Source organism: Mustela lutreola, chromosome 9 (assembly GCF_030435805.1).
Source record: "Mustela lutreola isolate mMusLut2 chromosome 9, mMusLut2.pri, whole genome shotgun sequence".
NCBI classification, from domain to species: domain Eukaryota; kingdom Metazoa; phylum Chordata; class Mammalia; order Carnivora; family Mustelidae; genus Mustela; species Mustela lutreola.
This window is the reverse complement of record NC_081298.1, coordinates 139423187-139442438: the sequence shown is the minus strand read 5'-3', so window position 1 is coordinate 139442438 and position 19252 is coordinate 139423187. Positions and strand designations below refer to the sequence as shown.

General features: G+C 45.6%; 1 protein-coding gene across 1 annotated transcript in view; it reads left to right on the top strand.

Annotated features, from left to right (window-relative positions):
• The window catches only part of GRHL1 (grainyhead like transcription factor 1), a 51576-nt gene that overhangs the window by 15538 nt on the left and 16786 nt on the right, over positions 1-19252 (top strand). The window contains exon 9 of the mRNA XM_059132681.1: positions 17434-17592. Within this exon, the coding sequence (XP_058988664.1) occupies positions 17434-17592 (159 nt within the window). The remainder of the gene's footprint in view (positions 1-17433; positions 17593-19252) is intronic.

Below are 19252 nucleotides of genomic sequence, written 5' to 3'. Positions count from 1 at the left end.
GGGGGTGACTGTATTTTGAGGACATAGGAATCCCGAACGCCATGGCTTATGTTCCAGGTTGGAAAGAACGCTGCCAAGCTGGACTCATTGAATCCACTCCCGTCATATTGTCACGTACTTGTGTTATCACGCACCTGCTGTTCCTTTAGAAACTCGAAGACATTATGGAGGCTGTAAAAAAAAAATGACAAGTTTTCAAAATGGCAAGGAGGAGGAAGTGACTCTGAAAAGCTGAGGTAGCTTAGGAATAGCCCCCCAGGTGGCCCTCACCTCTCCGCCGTGCAGACCTGTTTCAGCTCGTTTTCCTGTCTTCCACACAAAGTTCGATTTGTCTGGGTAGCCAGGCTTCTTTTAAAGAGGCAGAAATCTCTGGACAAGTGCAGGTTCATCAGACACTCGTCTTCCCCCATGGAATACCTTTACGGTCAGATTTCTTCCCTTCAGATGTACAGCTGATCGCAGGTAATTTTGGCAGGAAGAAGCCTCCGCCTTTGAAACCTTAAAAGTGGAGCTCTGGTGAGGGGCTGCAGTTGAGAATCTGGGAGTTCTGAGGGCATCGGTCACGTGGGAGAGGGCAGGGAAGCGAGAAGGGCGCATGAGGAAGGTCGGGGAAGGTGTGCGCCTTCTTGGGCTGGATAGAGATCTTGGCTGGAGCCTGCTGTGCACATCCCCCACCCCGGGGATTCGTGACGCAGCGAAGAGCTACCGTCCGCCAGGACCAAGGCACTGTGCTCAGTCCAGGCTGTGACCCTGGTGTCGTCATTCAGGTACGTTGGCAGTCCCATGGGCTTTTGTGGGAGAGTTTGAGATCCTAAATATAACATCACAGAAAGGGTGTTTACACCACTTTGCAGATGAACTTTGGAGACACTGCTAATTTATAAATTGGGACTGTCTGTCCTGTTCCAGTGACAGTATTTCCAGAATCCAGTGGTTAATTCTGGATAGGCTGCACATCTTGGCCTGGAGTTTTATTTCTTGCTGGAATTATAAATGAAGGGTTTACAACAGTGTTGAGATTTGGTTTGTGATAGGAAGTAAGGACCTCTCAAAGCCTGAAGATCTAGAATAAATAAAGGAAACAGAAGTTAGGGAGAGAGAATTAACTTCCTTGAATGCCTGTTTAATGCTAGGCACTGTGCTAAGGGCCCTTTTCCGTGTTCACATGTAACGAGGTAGTGCTACCTGCTCAGTACCCAGAAGAAAGCACTTAGTCCCCTAGATGAGTACGTGTTTGCTACGTGGTCATCACGATGAGGCTGTCCAAGGATGTAAGAATCTAGACCTTGAAAAGGACAGAAGGCGTTTTGGACAGGGGGGAGTATTTAAAAGTCTAGTTGGCTCCCAGCTGGCTCAGTCAGTGGAGCCTACGACTCTTATATTGGGTGGAGAGTTCAAGCCCCAGTGTTGGGGTGTAGAGATCACATTAAAAAAATAAAATCTTTAAAAGTGCGTTAATTCTTGTTAATAGAGTAGCTTTATTGCTTCACTGTATAAGTTCCCTTAGTAGAAAAGCACTTTGCTAACAGGAAATAATTTATGTTGATTGTTGGTAAGTGATGTTTAACTACAGAGAAATAGAAATTATAGCTGTGTTGGAATCAGGTGGAAACTGGGCCAGCCAGCTTTGAGGGAGCCCCTGGACTCAGGGGACCGCTAACAGGAAGGGATCTCTGTTGATGGACTGGGAACACACTGAGTTATAATTGCCTAGACAGTTTGGCAACAGGAAAAGAGCTACGGTCCAAAGCCAAGGTCGGGTTTTCTTTGATCACCTATATGTAGCTGTGACGCCCATGAATATTAAGCAGATCTTTCTATTTTTAAAGGTTTTCTTTAGAGAGTGCACCTGCACGCCTGTGTGGGTGCGCCTGCGTGGGGGGGGGGGGGAGGGGGGAGAGAATCCAAAACAGGCTCCGTCCTGAGCACAGAGCCAGAGGTAGGCTGGATCTCACGACCTTGAGGTCATGACCTGAGCCAGAATCAAGAGTCAGACTCTTAACTGACTGAGCCACCCAGGTGTCCCAAATTTTAAGCAAACCCTTTAAAAATGTAGTGGACCCCAGGGATACAAAACATGTAACATATTTGTTCCAATAGTGACTTGTACATTTTTTAAAATTAATTTTTAAATTTTTTAATAAATGTATAATGTATTTTTATCCCGAGGGGTTCAGGTCTGTGAAGCACCAGGTTTACACACTTCACAGCACTCACCATAGCACATACCCTCCCCAGTGTCCATAACCCCACCCCCCTCTCCCGACCCCCCGACCCCCGTGACTTGTACATTTTTACACCAGAAGCTGCGTTGTGGTGCAGCCACTGTTTCCATGTTTGATTTTTTAAACTATGAGCAGCAAAGCACTTACTGCCAGACAGACAAGCACAGAGCTCCTGCTAGAGGAAGTTAGATGTGGAGTCTGGCTGTTTCATTGTCTGTGCATTCATGGCTTAAAGCAGCCTGGCCTGCTTCCTGGGGTGCTCCAGTGGGCCCCGCTGGCTTTCTGAATCTTCGGGTGACCTTCAGAAGCAGCGCTCCATTTCACACTGCGACTGGATTTCTCGCATATGGATGGAACGTCTTCTCCTTGGTGGCCTGATCTTATCTGTGGGGGTGACAAAACGTTTTGTCTCTTCATGGTCAGTGAGAAGCGAAGGGGGGAGGCAGTCAGAGATGGGCAAAACCAGAGCGTTCCATTCTCTAGAGGAAAAAACCCATCAATGAGAGCACTTTGTGCTTTTAATTACGACCTATCCACTCTAAGAAGGAACAACCGAGCCATTCTGAAGGGTTGGGTTGTCACTCAGAGCCAAGCATTCTATGTATCTTGGAGAGGCTCGTGTTGCAAAAGAAAGAGGATTAAAATAGAATGCGCTGCCTGACTGGGGTGCTGAGCAGGGGCCTGTGTTTGGATGTGGAGCTGGTATCTCGCTGGTATCTCGCTTTGGTCTTCTTGTCTCTGCAGAGAGTGCGCAGTTCCTGGTGAGGGATTATGGAGGCTCGCAGAGTTCATTCTGTCAGAGGGTGTAGCCGATCTGGTAACTTGAACTTAAGACTTTTTGTAGGTTCTTGTGGGATGCGGGTTTATGAGTTTAATAACAGTTTGTTGTTTTGTCTAAGCATAATATTTGGAATTCATTGTGAGAGTAATTTTTAATTTGTTTGGACTGAGCATATAGCACGCATTTATAGGGATTCCATTCCGGTGAAGCATCAATTAAGTGCTCTATTAAAGCGAGGTGTTGCCGTGTTTGGTGGCATTAAGCAGGGACAGGTTCGGTTTGTTTCACAACTTTAAATTCCCAGCGTGAATGGGAGGGAGGAGGGAGAAGTGAGTCAAATATTTTACTTGCAATTGCAATTAAACGCAGGCAGGTGATTTCAAACAAAAGTGTATCCTCCCTGGCCTGAATAGAAGTCGGGAAGCATTGCTACTTTTAAAACAAAGGATAAGAGACTTCTAAGGTCTCAGCAAATGCAAGGCTGACGCCATCGAATGGGATTATCCCTGAGTTCTCGTCTGCGTGGGGGGCCAGCACAAGGGGAGCAGGAGACCGCCCTCCGTACAGCCTTCCAGATTGGCACGCACTTGACTCCTGGTGTTTCCTTCCATGCGGTTTGAAAGTACATATTTATCAGAGTAAAAAATAAACTTTTTTCATGGCAGAAACACAGTCCCATTCCTTTATAGATAATGAACAGTCTGCAGAGTTTGAGTTTGACCAGTTTTGGAAATGACAAGAAGTTGTTCTTGAGGGGAGGTTGGGGAAAGAATGCCTCCAGTTGACCAACACGGAGTAAATTCTTAGCAATTGGAAAGTTGGCTTTGAAGAAATCGATCTGGGGCAGACTGGAGAAAGGTCTGTCTTTGGAATTTGTTACCATTCTTTTCGCTGGACTCTGGCTTGGAAGTGTTTCATGTAGTATCCTCTGGCGTCTAAGCGAGAGTTCGTCCAGACAGAGGATAACATGCACTGACTCCTGGTGGACATTCAGAGCGCCGGGCAACAAGAGGGCACACTCACTGCAGCACACGCCTGAGGGCAGGCGCCTGGCGCCTCACGCTCCTCATTGGACAAGGGAGACACTTTGGCAGCTGAAGAAAGCTTTGGTTTGGTGGTGAAACCTGTATCTTGTGAAACGGGTTTGAAGCATCCCGTGTACTTAGCTGCCATTTGTGCTGTCACTTGAATTTGTTTTTCTTTTTGGTCAAATTTTGCCCCTTCCACCACCCTGCCACTGTCAAGAAACACTGAGCTCCTCTCCGGAACTTTCTTCTGTGACAGCTTGTCACCTCAACCCTCCTCCAGGTCCTTCCTGGAAATTCCATCTAAAGTGGTTTTATAAATCTGTCCTTTCCACTGGTTTTGCTCCGTGTAAGCCGAATCGGAGAGCTGTCTGGCCTCAGCGAGTAGTAGCGGCTGGATTTACCTGAGCAGGAGCGGCCTTGGGGTCAGGTTCCTTTCACAGGGCAGATCTTCGTGCAAGACTCCAAATCCTATAGTAATATATAAGTGAACTCTCTACATTAATTACTCATTTGGGGACTTTTTTCTTTAGCTTTTTTCAAAATGGAAAATATCTTATAATTAGGAATTTTGACTGGAAGTCTGCTTGCCTGCCAAATCTGCCCTCATGGCCCCTGGGTTTCCCTGTCCCATTCTGAACCTAGAGATGCTGAAATGTGGTCTGTGTTTGCCTTGTGTCACACCTGCATCCAGTTCGCATATTTCACAACGGACATCCTACTTATTTGGGACAACAGGTGCCAAATCACTGTATCTGCCAACTGTCCTTAAGTTCACCAGGTCCTGCTTAAAGGCGAGGCCACAGGGATGTCAGTACGTGGGTACCTCCAGCATGTCTCTGTGTGTCTCTCTTCCCAACTCCTTCTCTGTCTCTGTCTCTCTCTTTTTCTTCTCCTTTTCTCTTTCTGTGTCTGTGACTTTTGCCCTGGCCGTCTAAAGTCTGTGCAGAAACCGGAACTGCCGTGTGGGCGGCGTGGGAAGGCAGAACTGAGGCCACAGAAGTGGGGAGGACTTAGGAGAGCCTTGTTTTTTCTTCAGGGAGATACCCTGCATAGAGGTGAGAAGATACTAGGTTAGTGCCCTGCTCTTCCCAGATCCTTCTCCTCCATACTCTCAGCCCTCCAACTCTTGTTCTTAGCTCCTGATGGTCGTTCGATGGCCTGAGAAATAGCACAAACCCCAGTGGCGCATTTGGAAGCTTCTAGTTCAGGCTGCGATCATTCTGTAGGAGGGTGTTTGGAATTACCTCACACCATCAGAGTAGTGGGGGAAGTATGGCTTTTCTAGGACTGTCCAATGAGTCAGTAGCAGAACTGGATTCTTGTTCTGGGTTTGTGACTCAGTCTTTGATGCCTTCTTGGGCTTGGTTAATGAGGCCGGCACACACGGAGTAAGTAGGAGCTACGGGGATGAGACAGAACTAAGATAATCAGGGTTTGTTTGGTTTTGTTTGCTTGGTTTTGGTTGGGGAGGAGGAATGTTGATTAGGATTAGGTGTCTTCTGTGTAATACTCAATAAATGTTCCTGTCGACTTAGACTGCAGCCAAGAACTGGGTCTTGATTTCTTGGTTGGCGCTGGTTCCCACTTGCTCTGGCTCCAGTTGGCGTTTATCACTTCACATCAACGTGTTGAAGAAAGGGTGATTTTATTCCCGTTAATTAGTGCTTTGGATTTAGGGTGAGAATAAACTTTGTTTTTGACTTCCTATTGCAATTTCATATGTCAGGAGGTTTCTAACTAAGAAGAGCTTCTTTGAGATGTTTTCGAGTGATCTTTCTGACTGATATGGAAGAGAGTTCAATTAGAATTTGTTCCAAAGTGTCTGCTTTCAATTAGTAGGTCAGTTGCATTCTAGGAATAAAAATTATAAACTTAATATCTGTATCTGACTAAGCTGAATTTTAATACTAGGTTGGGTGAAAATGATAAAGATTCCCAGAGGCCTGGGAGTATATCCAGGAGAGCTGTGGTGTCTTGAAGGGCACCACATCATCAGCTAAATCTCGTGACTTATGTGAAATCAAATAGGAACTTTGATTCGAAGGATAGGCACCTTTCATTTCATGCCTCATGATCAGAAAACAACCTCTGCTCACAGCCATTTGGGAATCACTTTTTCCTGGGTCAATTTTTCCATGAGGTCCTCTCCAGCTCTCTGTGCTTCCCCGTGGCGGTGTGGTTTCTGGAATGCCTAGTCTGGAGCCAAGGATGCGGGTCCTGGCTTCGCCTTTGCCTTCTACTTCCTGTGTGCCTTCTACGGTTTTTATGTCTTCAGAGCCAGGGCCTCAGGCACAACTGAACAGTCTCTCCAGACTTCAAATGTGTGGAGTGGCCGGAGTCTGGATGGTCCGCTGCTCATGCTGAAGGTCATGTTTGTTGGGTATACAACAAATACGGAAGTCCGTTTTTGGAATATAAGCACATTTCTCAGCTATCAGTTTTTTGAAGCATCTTCCATGGATAAATCAGCCTACTTTCCTTTTTTCTTTTCTTCTGTCTGACAGATCTTTTCTCTTTTCTTGCTTATGTTGACCAGACAGTTGAAACTATCTGTGCGCCGTAGCAACACATGGCAGGTATAGAATAGTGACGTAGATAGCCAGGTATGCTCTCGGCTCTAAACGCAACACTTTTCCAAAAGTCTGCTGCGCATACTCTGGTTTGCAAAAGCAAAATACCATTCTTCCTTGAAGGATTGTTTCATTTCAGTCATTACTGACCGATTTAAATTAATTCTAACATCCTTCCAGGAAATTCTATGCAGCGTAATTAATCTGTTGCTAATATGTGGGAGAACTGGCCTAAGAACTCATGTTGCGAAGGGTTGACCTTCTTAACTGTACACTCACTCCTTCAGCGGATTCTTCATTGTACTTCTTTGTGCAAGCACTGTGAGGGCCAAAAGAAATGACTCAAGCATAATGCCTGTCCTCAGAAGCGAAGGTACTCTCTCTGTGATGCACAGGTCATCAGTGAGGTTAGAAAAACTTCGAAGTCCGGGGAGACGAGTGCTTTCAGCCAAGGGGATCCACAGAAGGCTTTACAGAAGAGGATGTGCCTGCTGGGGTTCTTTGAAAGCCTGGACCTACAGAATACTTTTGCAGAGTCTGTTTGATTGGATCCTTGTTCTCTTTCCTTATTTTTAGCTCCCTCACAGATTATCTGTTGTGAATTTAAGTGGAAAAGAGGCAACTGGACTAGTTTAGTTTATGGAGCTGCTTTGACATACCGAGGACCAGACATTGTGTAGTGACGAAAGCAACAGTTGGGACGCTACCATGCCTGTTAGTGTGGCGTGAAGCCGCAAGGGAAGGGACAGCTTGTTTATTTATCAAATGCAAAATTGGTAGATGACCTGCAGTTTCTGTAGTAGATGGTCACTGTGGAGAAAAGCTTCAAGTGTAAAAAGTGTACAATCACCTCATGGCTCATTGTGTGGTTTTATCTCTGCCCTAGAACTTACCTACTCTCTCTCTCTGTGTACATATATATGTAATTATCTATATAGATACAGGTATGTATGTTAGTGAGCCTCGAAATGCCGTAATCTTTTTCAAATTAATTGAAGGGATGTGTGTGTGTCCGTAGAGTTGATTTAATTACCCATTCGACAGATATTTATTTCATGTCCAGTATGTGTAAAAGGTTTCTTGACATTCTGCTCTCTACCAAGATGATCTAGGTGTACAAGTCTACGTGGAGGAAAGTTGTGAACATAAATAATCTGTGAACTTGGGCAACAGGTTATATGACATCTCTAAGCCTCAGTTTCCTCATCAGTGAAATGGGGTCAGAATAGTACCGGTTTCATAGGTTGTTTCGAGGGCCAGAGTCAGGCGCGCTGTAAGAATGCAGTAAGTATAGCTCAAACATCCTGGTGGTGTGTAGTTTTAGTTGACTGGGGTTTAGGAATTGGGGGTCATTCATTTAGTGAACACATGGTTCTTCTTGCCCAGGCACTGCCAGGGTGCTTTGGGAATGTAAAGATGAGTAAGACATGGCCCAGTTCTCAGAAAACTCAGAATTTAGTGGAAGAGATTTGCACTGCAGTAAGACGTTGATAGAAGTTAACACATGGGAATAGAGCTTCCCTTAGAATGGGAGGATTGGGGAAAAGGTTCCTCGAGATGAAACTGTGGACAAAAAGATGGCCAAATGTTCAGAGCCCGGAATGGGCCAATAGCCTTGGCAAGTTGCCCTGTAGAACGGAGACTCCTGGACCTTGATTAGAGGTTGGAAGTGAGCAGCGGTGAGGGTGTGGGGGGTGTTGGGCCCTGGTGTGCCCTAGTAAGGACCTTGGACTCTACCCTGTAAATGAGTTTGTCTCAGAACATCAGGGTCTTGTGGGCCAAGTATATTGAGGTTGGAATTTCTGTGAGATTTTTAATACTGTGTTTTCAATTTGGTGGTAAGACTTGTTAAAATCACAAGTGTTTTGAAGTGAAGTCCATTGCTGCCAGGACGTCTCAGTGCAAGTGTTTGTGCTTGGGTATCAGGTTTGGTCCAGATAAAGGCCAAAGGAGTTCTTGGGGTGCCCTGTGATCAAACATTTTACAGCTGTTCGAATAGAGTAATATTTTCCAAACTAGGATCTAGGTTATATTTTTAGGGATTAAGGAACGTTTCTCTCTCATTTTTGTTTTTTTACAGATTTTATTCATTTCTTTAGAGAGAATATACATGAGGGGGAGGGACAGAGGGAGAGAGAAAATCTCAAACAGGCTCTGCACTGAGCAGAGAGGCCAGAATCAAGAGTTGGACACTTAACTGACTGAGCCACCCAGACATCCCCATTTTTTCTCTTTTAAAAAGGATACGTAGGGGCGCCTAGGTAGCTTAGTCGGCTAAGCATCTGCCTTCGGCTCAGGCCATGATCCTGGGGTCCTGGGATCAGGTCCTGCATCAGGTGGCCTGCTCAGCGGGGAGTCCGCTTCTCCCTCTCCTGCTCCTCCTCCCCGTTTGCTCTTTTGCTCACTCTCTCTCTCACTCACTCTCTGAAATACATCTTTAAAAAATAAATAAATAAAAAGGATACATATATTATTCACATTTGAGAAATACTGAACTAGGGAATAGGAAACATGACTGGAAAGGTAGATTGGGGTCACATAGAGCATCTTGAACGCTGAGGAACCGAGTCACTATTACATAGATGGGGAGCTCTAAAAAATTGTAGTAAGAATAAAGGATTAAGATTTGGGGGCAGCTGGGTGGCTCAGTCTTTAAGCATTTGCCTTCAGCTCAAGTCATGATCCCGAGGTCCCGGAATTGAGTCCCACATCAGGGTCCCTGCTCAGCGGGAAGCCTGCTTCTCCCTCCCCACCCCACCTGCTGGTGTTCCCTCTCTCACCGTGTCTCTGTCTGCCAAATAAATAAATAAAATCTTAAAAAAAAAAAGGATTAAGATTTGTAGCGATACTGTATTTGGTGATTGCCTAATGTCAGTGAAGCAGTCTCTCTTTCATTTCATTACCTGATTTGTAGCCATTTTATTGTTCAAAGGGTCCTTTGCTAGAGGTTGGGAGAAAGAAAGGTTAATTTGTGTGAATTGATATGATATTAGCTCTTTTTTTTTTATCAAGTGTTTTTATTTGGGGGGGCACCCTTGTACGTATTTAAAGTTTTGTAAGGATTTGGAAGTCAAGATTTGGAGATATTGTGTAGCCTTTTTGCATTCGCATGATTTTTCCATCATTACTGGCATGTAATTCAGGACCATTTTGTAGTAGGCTTTGGAAGAAATGCAAAAAATGTGCCAATCCCTTGAAAACACTTTAAAAATGGGGAACCATCTCTGCCGTCTTAGGCGTCGAGCACTTAGAATTACCGTGTGACGGAGTGACAGAAGTGTTGGGGCCAGGTGGCGCGTTCAGGGCCCGAGTTGATTCCTTTTCGCGTACGAGACGATGAGGGGATAGGGAATGCGGCTCTTTACCCCACACTGAAGCTCAGAGTCTGGTCACAGGGGAGGGGAGGTGGGCTTCTTGGTCCAACCTGCTCAGTAGTAAAGTGGGGCTGAAATTCTATTGGGGGCCTTCAGGAACACGCCCCGCCGCAGCTCCATCGACTGGTACTGATAAAGATCCCCGAAGCGGGAACATTTCTGTAAAGGATGTGTGAGACTGGGACGGGAGCTCGGAGCTGGGTTCGGACATCCCGGATCTTTTGCATTCCTTCCTTCCGAGGGAAGAGAACCACTGAAGGTGTTCGTGGTTTCCCTGGCCTTTTCATCCTCCCGGCCATCAGGGTGGTGTCGTGTGGATGAGTTCCTGGGACCTCTCATGGACTCTGATGAGCCTGACACTTTGTTACTGGTTTAGTTTAAAAATCGGATCTCTTAAGAAAATTTTGTCAGAGCTGTTAAAACTGAGCTGTTATACTGATCCTGGGATTTGGTTCCTGCTTATATCTGCTTTCTTAGCAACTCTGCAGGTTCATATTTTGAAATTTTTTATTCTACTCATTGAATAAATTAAATTATGGAAGTAAAAGAAAACTATTTTCTTAATTATAGCAGCAATGTTAAAAAATATGCAAAATTCTACCTAGATCTCTCAGTGGGGAAAAAAAAATTAAGGCTATATTATTTGGATGTCAGGTTCTTGTACATGAATAATAATATAAACAAGTATTAACTGTTGTGGTAAAATTTTTTAAAGCAATAGCCCTTTTTAAAAGATTTTCTTTACTTGAGAGAGAGAGAGCATGAGCAAGGTGAGGGGCAGAGGGAGAAGCAGACTCACCACTGAGCAAGGAGCCAAGACAGGGCTTGATCCTGGGACCCCAGGATCATGACCTGAGGCAAAGGCAGGTGCTTAGCCGACTGAGCCACCCACGCGCCCAGGAACAATCTTTTTTTTTAAAGATTGTATTTATTTATTTGACTGACAGATCAAAGAAGGCAGAGAGGCAGGCAGAGAAAGAGAGAAAAAGGAGGAAGCAGGCTTCCTGCTGAGCAGAGAGCCCAATGCAGGACTCGATCCCAGGACCCTGAGATTATGACCCGAGCCGAAGGCAGAGGCTTAACCCACTGAGCCACCCAGGCGTCCCAGGAACAGTCTTTTTGTTCATGAAAAATATCCTAGTATAGTGTACTTAAGTCTGCCAATTTCAATACTTAGCTTCTGACTCAACTTCTTAGAGTTTTTTGTAACTTTTGACTGATAAATTTCAGGTACTTTGTTAACACTTGCTGTGAATTAGGTGAGTAGAAATTATTTCTATAATTTCTACCCACAAATGAAGTTCACTTGTTAAAGCTTACACATCTGACCACTGTCTTTAGACTGGACGGTCAGCGTGGTTTACCAGGATCGTGCCTTGGTTTGCTGTGTTGCTAGAGCCTAAAAAGAGTGGGTGAGTTGGGGGGTGGTGTGGAGGGGTCTGTAAAATTCGTTCTTGGTTGCTTTCACTTCACGGCTGGGAAAATGAACTTCTGAGGCCAGCCTGTGTTTTGAGCCTCGTGTTTCCTGGTGTCTTTCTCCCCCTCCCTTTTTCTCCTTTGAGGAGTGACCGTAGAGACAGCCGCCAGCTGTGCGAACAATAGTGTGTGGCTGCTGGAATGCTTCCTGGAAAAATCATCATAAATTAGTTCAAGATCTGATTTCTTGTTGGTTCTGCGCTTGTAAATGGCATTTAGAATTTAAAATAATCCATACAAGTTAATCCTTTGATAATATGAATCTTTATTTTGTTGTTTTCTTCACATTTTCAGCTGAGGTCTGAAAACAAAATCAAATCTTTTGAGAAGTTTTAGGTGTGTGAATTCTCAGCCAAGAATGAGGAACTATGTATGAGTTGTTAGAAAACTGGGCTGGACGTTCGAGAAGGAATCTTGTAGAGCATCTTTGACCTGTTTAGCAGTTTATTTTTGTGGTTTGTTTTTTTTTCTCTTCTAGTGATTTTGGTTGGGAACATTAGATGCTCATCTTGAGTAAGATTTATGTTTCATTTATTTGAATAAAAGTAAACTTTTCCTCAAAATCGGTGGCAAGGAAGCATGAAAATGGAGAAAAGGTTATCCCTGTGTGTATTTTATGAAGGAGTGGAATGTGTCATCGTCATCTGACTTTTTACCTCTTTCCCACCCTTTGAGGGGATAGTGCCGTTTTTCTGTGACTGTGTTATAGAAAGTATTTTTGTCTGCACAGTGACTGTGGCCCGAACTTTTGTTTTACCTAGATTTAGGTGACGTGGCCTGTAGTTCCGCCCCTGTGGGCGGTTGTCCATGAGGTAGAACCGATCCCAAGAGTTAACGCTGCGAGGAACAGACAGTGCCCCTCTTCTCGGGCCCACGACCTTGAGGAGAACTCTGCCTCGTGCTTCTGCTCTTGTCCTCTCGCCCGTTTGCGGTGCTGCTAATGAGAGATGGTCACCTTCCTAAATAGGATTCCTGGAAACAGCTTCTCCCTTAAGATCTACTCCAGTCCCCTCTACGAGTGTGGGTCGTATTGATAGAGCATATGGTTCCCCACGTAAATGACACGTTAGCGAGAGGTGCTCCTTGGGAAGTCACTTATGTGGAAAGTGGAAATGTTGAATTACAAAAAGGGAAGTAATACTTCCTTGCTCTTAACGACACTACACTGTGATGATGGAAGGGTAAGTTTATTGTTCGAGCACTTAGAGAAGGGGTTGTTCAGATCAGGGCTCAGCAAACCACAGCTCTCTGCAAACCTTGGCTGGCCAGCGCCTGTCAGTGTAAGTCAAGTTTCACGGAAATACCACCACATCCACTGGCCTGTGTATTGTCCATGGCTGCTTCGGCTCTGTTACTGCGGCGTTTAGCTGTTGCACGTCATCCACGAAGGCTCAAACACCATTGGATCCTGTTACGGAAGAAGTCCGCCGTCTCCTGGTTGAGAGAAATACTTGACAGCTGTCACACGCGTCAAGGGCGTGCTTCCTCTCAGCCGTATTCACGCCCTGCTCCCTCTGCATTTTCCTTCTTTGGCGAACAACACATGTGTTAAGCATGTGCTGCGCACCAGGCCTGAGAAGCAGGGCTGACCGAGTGTTCCGTCTGTCTCCAGGGCTCTGCCCCTCAGGGACACCGAGGGTCACCTGAACATACGGTTCACCAGCCACGTCAACCCCTGCGAAAACCGTATGTTCTGGGAGGAAGAAACAGAAGCATCGTTTGATAAATTTTTAATAGGCGTTTTTTCTGGTCACTCTTCTTATGAACTGTGAGTTCTTGAGGGTGTGCGTGACCTTACTGCGTGGTGAGGCTGCGCAGGTGCTCTGACCTTTACCTTTCGGCTGCTTGGATGGATATGACTGTGCCATGGGGCTTACACAATTTTAATGAATGTGATTTTCGATGGGGCTTAACATTTTTTCTAGTGAGCAGACTTGATGGGGAACCTATACATACACGTAGAATCTCTGAACTTCTTAAAGAAAGGAAACCGTATGTTGGGGCTTCTTTTAATCATCTCGAACTCTGGGAGCCAAAGGAGACCTTTGGTGGATCAAAGTGTTAAGTGTAGAGAAACTTTATCACCTGATAGCAGTGGCTTTTATCCTCACTGGTCACTGGATTGCCTGGGGAGCAATATTAACTGTTTTGGTAAAATTTTTTAAAGCAATAGCCAAGTTGCTTTAAATGGCCTTGTGTCTGGAATCCCCCCACCCCACCCCAGGCCAGTGAGAGCAGAACCTCTAGATGGGGCTTTACTGCCTCCGGGTAATTCTGACCGAGTCAGGCTGTGAAGCCCCTGAGAGCCCTGGCAGTGCCATGGCGTGTGAGGCTCTGCTTTACGAGGGCCTTAATTCCAGACGAGTAGTTCATGTAATTACTTGAAATGGCACCCTTACATGGTTCTTTTAAAATAATCTGATTTGTTAAAAAAAATTGATAAATGTATGACACAAAATTATTGTCACTAGTAAATACAGAGGATTCATAATCATTCAGTATAAATATAATCCTAGGACTCGGGAGGTAGAAGTGATCTAGACATCATCGGACTCACACCTGCGGCGGACAGGCGAGGACCCCGGCCGCGCTCCCAGCACTCCGTAGCGAGGGGGCTGGAGCTCCCACATTTCCATTCACAGGCCAGAGCAAAGCCTTTCCCGTTGACACCTAAGGCATCTTGCGCTCTTGGTAGTCTGTGGTTGGGGCTTAAACGTAGCAGGTGTGTCCCCTTGACTGGCAGCGGCGCGTACGCATGACTGTCCCGCTCCGAGAGGCTTCGTGGCACCGCCCTCGCTTCCTTCCCAGAGGTCTGCGGCCGCTCTCCGCCTTGTACCCCGCGGTACCCTGTGTCCCGGGCCTCGCGCACTTACCTCTTGCTCACTGTTTCCTGGTGGGTGTATGTGTTTATCTAGACAAGGTGGTGCTCTTTTAATATTGGGTTAGGGATGCTGTAAGGGTTCTTTGTTGCATGTAGAAATAATGCCAGGTTTGGAAAGAATCGATTTAAAAAATAGGACAAGAATGTGTGTAAGAAAGTGATGGCAAGTCATTCTGAGTAACAGGGGAACATCTCTCTGAAGACTCCACATTTATACTTATCCTGGGGGTTGCTTACTGCTTATTTCTGCTTTGAATAGAAACTTGATGCTGGGAAGCAAGGGGAGGTTGGGCTTTAGGTTGGATTACCATGAAATCCTCTTGTAAATGGAATACCACTTTGGGTCAGAGACTTCCTGGAATTGTGGAGGGTTAAGTGTAACTTTCCCAGGCTGCTGGTTTTGAGTCCTAAATTGAGCCATGGAGTCTAGAATGATAGAGAAGAATTGAGATTTCCCACTTGGTTATAAACTGGAAAATATGGTGATTTGGTTACTTGATGTGCTCAGTTGTTTGCGTGGACTACTTAACTGTCTTTCTATTTGTCTTTCTGTCTTTCATCTGTTCCGTCTTTTGTCTGTTTCATAACCCAACTCCTTAACTCAGATTTGTAAATTGTCTATGAAGTGTTTCTAACGGCCTTCCGTTGACTAGTGAACAATGGGGGCTTGAACTGCAGAGGTCCCCTTATATGTCACTTTTTTCCAATAAATATATTGGAATTTTTTTTTGAGATTTGCGACAATTTGAAAAAACTCACAGATGAACCGCATAGCCCAGAGATAACCAAAAAAGTTGAGAAAAAACATATTGTAAGAATATAGTATCTAATGTGTGTAACATGCAAAATACATGTCAGTTGTGTTACTGGGAAGGCTTCTGGTCAACAGTAGGCTGTTAGTAGTTAAGTTCTGGGAGAGTTGAAAGTTATACGTGGATTTTTGGCTCTTGGGGGGGGGCCGGCAGTTGGTACCCCAACCCCCACATTGTTCCAGGGTCAGTAGTGTAGGAAAAGATATAAAGTCAAAGCACAAAGTTTCTGTAATGGATTTGAAATTCATACATACCACTTTTCCCTATATATCTAGATTCAGGTATTTTTTAAAACAAAAGTGTTTTGCTTATTTGCTGAAAATGGGTTAACTGGAAAGACAAACAGTGGGCTAGAAAAGGCAACCTGAGACCCGGCAGGGGGCTAAAAGTAAGTGTTGAGAAAGCTGTCACATGGAGAATATGAGCCTGGCCTCGAAGTATGTGTGGTCTAGCCGTGGAAAGAAAGCATAAGGCATGTCAGGCGGCAAACCATTCCCGGTAGTAGAGTGCAGTGATCAGGGCAAAAAGTCGATTTGGGAAAGACAGGTTGCAGTGTCGGTATAAAGGGGTGAGGGGAGTTCTGGATAGAATTCTAGCCCTTTGCTTGCTTGCTTGCTTGCTGGCTGGCTGGCTTTTAAAGATTTTACTTATTTATTTGATAGAGAAAGACATAGCGAGAGAGGGATCAGAAGCATGGGGAGTGGGAGAAGCAGGCTTCCCGTGAGCAGGGAGCCTGTTGCGAGACTCAATCCCAGGACTCTGGGATCATGACCTGAGCCAAAGGCAGATGCTTAATGATTGAGCCACCCAGGCGCCCCTAGCCCTTTGCTTTTTTCTACCTTGGGGACAGTTTAAAAAAAAAAAAAAATCTCTGGGCCTCCCCTGTAAAGGATTAACACGGTCTCTCATGGTTGTGCAGTGAGATTCTGTCTTTAAAGCAGGTGCCCTGTACAGGTCTGGAAACCTCCGGGGCCCACTGCTGTGGCCTCCACAACACACGTCAGGGTGAAGGGGACCTCTGTGGAGATGGCGCTGGAGCTGGTGCTCTGCAGATGTGGAGGGCAGAGAGGAGCTCTGGAGGTGACTTAGACTGGGACAGGAGGGACGCAGGAGGAGGAAGAAGGACAAGGACAAAGACGTGAGGCGCGGGGGTGAGCACTAAGGTGTGTTCTAGGGGCCACGAGTAGACCGGCCGGAGTGGAGAGCTAATGGAGGGACAGGATGTTAATGTGGACAAGTTCTCCATCATTGTAGGGTATTTTGGTCTTTTCCTTCTTGGAAATAGTGGATAGACGAGAGCAAGAATAAAACCCCTGCGTTTCAGGATTTGCAAACCTTCTGAAGAGAACGTTCTTTGTCATTATGGTTACAATTTTCTTTCTCCTTACCCTGTGCGCTTCCTTCTCTTTATGTTCTTAGAGGCTCCCCCATCCCAGATTTTCTGGCTTAAACTTCTCCCTGTCTGGGTCTTGGTTCAGCCGGTGGCACTGCACACTACTTGTAGTAGATCTGCCCTTGGTTGTTGGAACTAATAATGTGCTGTTGTCCCCTGGACTGGAAGGAATGGAGCATAAGGGTCTTCGGTCTCTGGAAGGCACAGATAATTAAAACTGTAATTCCAATACTATCCACTATGTGGTGCTCACGCATCAGAAATAAATTCTGAAAGTAAATGGTTGAAAGGGATCGTGCATTGTGACCTTGTGTGGAGAGGTTAAAATCCATAACCACAAAAAAGGGGGAAATGAAACATGCTTTTTGCTGTACTAAGATTCACTTGAGTTTCTCATAACAACCTCCAGTGACACTTTAATAATGTGACTCACTGATTCATAAATTCCAGAACATTGGGACATGCATCAGGTAATGTTGTTATCCTAAGAGGTAGTGTGGACAGAAATGCAGGCAGAGTCCCAGAGTTTGTACTGAGCTGGAAAACATCTCTAGATCTCTGTGCTGTTGGTAGCGTTGGTAAAAATGACATCAAGGAAGACAAGCAGATTCTTCCACCGTCTGATGCTAAGTAAAGATTTCGGAAGGGAAGATGGACAGTGGTTTAAAGCTGCTGTCTATTTTGTTCCCTTCAAATAAAGTCTGCCATTCCTATGTCCAGAAGTATTAAAATAATCCCTATATTTTAAAAAAAATGTTTCTTTTAAGTGAGAAGCTGAGTGTTTTCATTTAGAACATATTTGAGGAATTTCGGTAATGTTGATATTTTTACGAGCTGTACTAAGGTTGACTGTTGGTGCCTATTGCTTATCATACCTTCTTTTCCCTTTGCAGGTTTTCATCTCTGTGAACTGCTTAAGCACAGATTTCTCTTCTCAGAAAGGTGTGAAGGGGTTGCCTCTGAATATTCAAATTGACACCTATAGTTACAACAACCGTAGCAACAAGCCTGTGCATCGGGCATACTGCCAGATCAAAGTCTTCTGTGACAAGGTAAGACTGTCAGATTGGGGAGGGACAGAGAGAGTAAAGCGTGTGAGAGCCATATTCTTCCTCACAGAGAATACCAGGGTCTTTGCACTATTTCAGTTTGGTATAAATGTATTAATAATAATAGGAGAGCGCGTACTGTGCTCAGTCCTCGGCGTCCCCTCCGCTCCCTGGGGCTTGTAGGCTGCAGTGTTGGAGCTCTGGGGCCTTGTGTCCGAGGGCTCCGTGTGGATGGCCGTGAAGGGCTGCGCTTTAACCAGCTTCTCTCCCTCCGGCCCTTTGACGAGTCGTCAGCCGGCTCACTAAGCAGAAGGTGAGACTCAGAGTCTTCTCTAGGGTGGCAGGTAGGCAAGAGCAGAAAGCATAAGCCTAATGAGTTCAACATAATTTCTTTAATCTGGGGAGGAAACGATCACTTTGGCCAGGTGCAGCGCCAGGGGCCCAGCTGGGTGAACTCCGGACAGAGCGCGTAGCCCCCTGTGTCTTGAAGGCTGGAGACTGTCTTCTCAGGAACTCAGCAGCGGCCCTGGAGAAGCGATTGCTCCACTGACCCAAGGTTGAAGGCGACTTTGACCTTCCCCACTCAGGAAATGTTGGGCCATATTTTTTGCCAGTCTCTTTTTTTTTTTGTCCTGTTCGACAACAGCAGCAGCAATAACCCTCTCTGTTACTGAGATTTTTAGAAGGTACTAGAAAACTGGAAGTGTATTTGCTGTCAGAGGTCTGCTGTCCTGATTTTTACACTGGGGACCAGAACACAGTATGTGGCCTCGTTGGAACAGCCGGAGTTCAGAGAACTTTCTCAAACACCCAAATTTAGTAACATGTATTGAGTACCACGTGCCTGGTTATGTGCTAGGCTGTGTTATTTTTCTTTTGTTGCTATTAACAAATTACCATAAACTAAGTGGCTCAAACAACACCATTTTATTACTTCATGGTTCTATAGGTCAGAAGTCTGAGGTCTCGCTGGGCTAAAACCCAGCCATTAGAACCGCATCTCTTTCTGGCGTCTCTTGGGGAGAATCTGTTTGTCTACTTTTCTGCCTCCTCGAGGCACTCACATTCTTTGGCTTATGGCCTCTTCCACCTTCAAAGCCAGGAGCCTCACATCACATCCCTCGGACTGTGCTGCCAGTGCCACGTGTCCTCGTCTGGCTCTTCGGCTTCTAGGGATACTTCCATTATCCTGGGCTCGCACACATGGTCTCGGACACTTGTCCTATCAGAATGCCAGCTGATTAGCAACATTAGGTCTCCTTTGCTGTGTTAGCGCACGCTGTCCCAGGTTCTGAGATGTGGGTACGGACATCTCGCAGCGGCTGTTACTTCCAACATCCTCTGCGTTTCTACGGATGCCAAGTCACATGAGGCGTAGAGCAGGCATCTTGGATCCTGAGCCGGAGTTCTCTCCTTCGCCCCACATTCCTCTTATTAGCCAGAAGAAAACCTAGAGAGGTATCCAAAGTCATAAAAACTATAAGCCCCAATTTTTTATTATTTGATTCAATAGATATCAGATCACTCTAATTGTTAGCCCAGTACTTACTGTGTTTCTGATGTATCTCTCCTGGGGCCGTAACCGTGTGTGCGCTGATCCTGGCGCATGGACCCACTCAGAATCTCGGCTGTGTCGAATGATGTCCACACGCATTAGCATGAA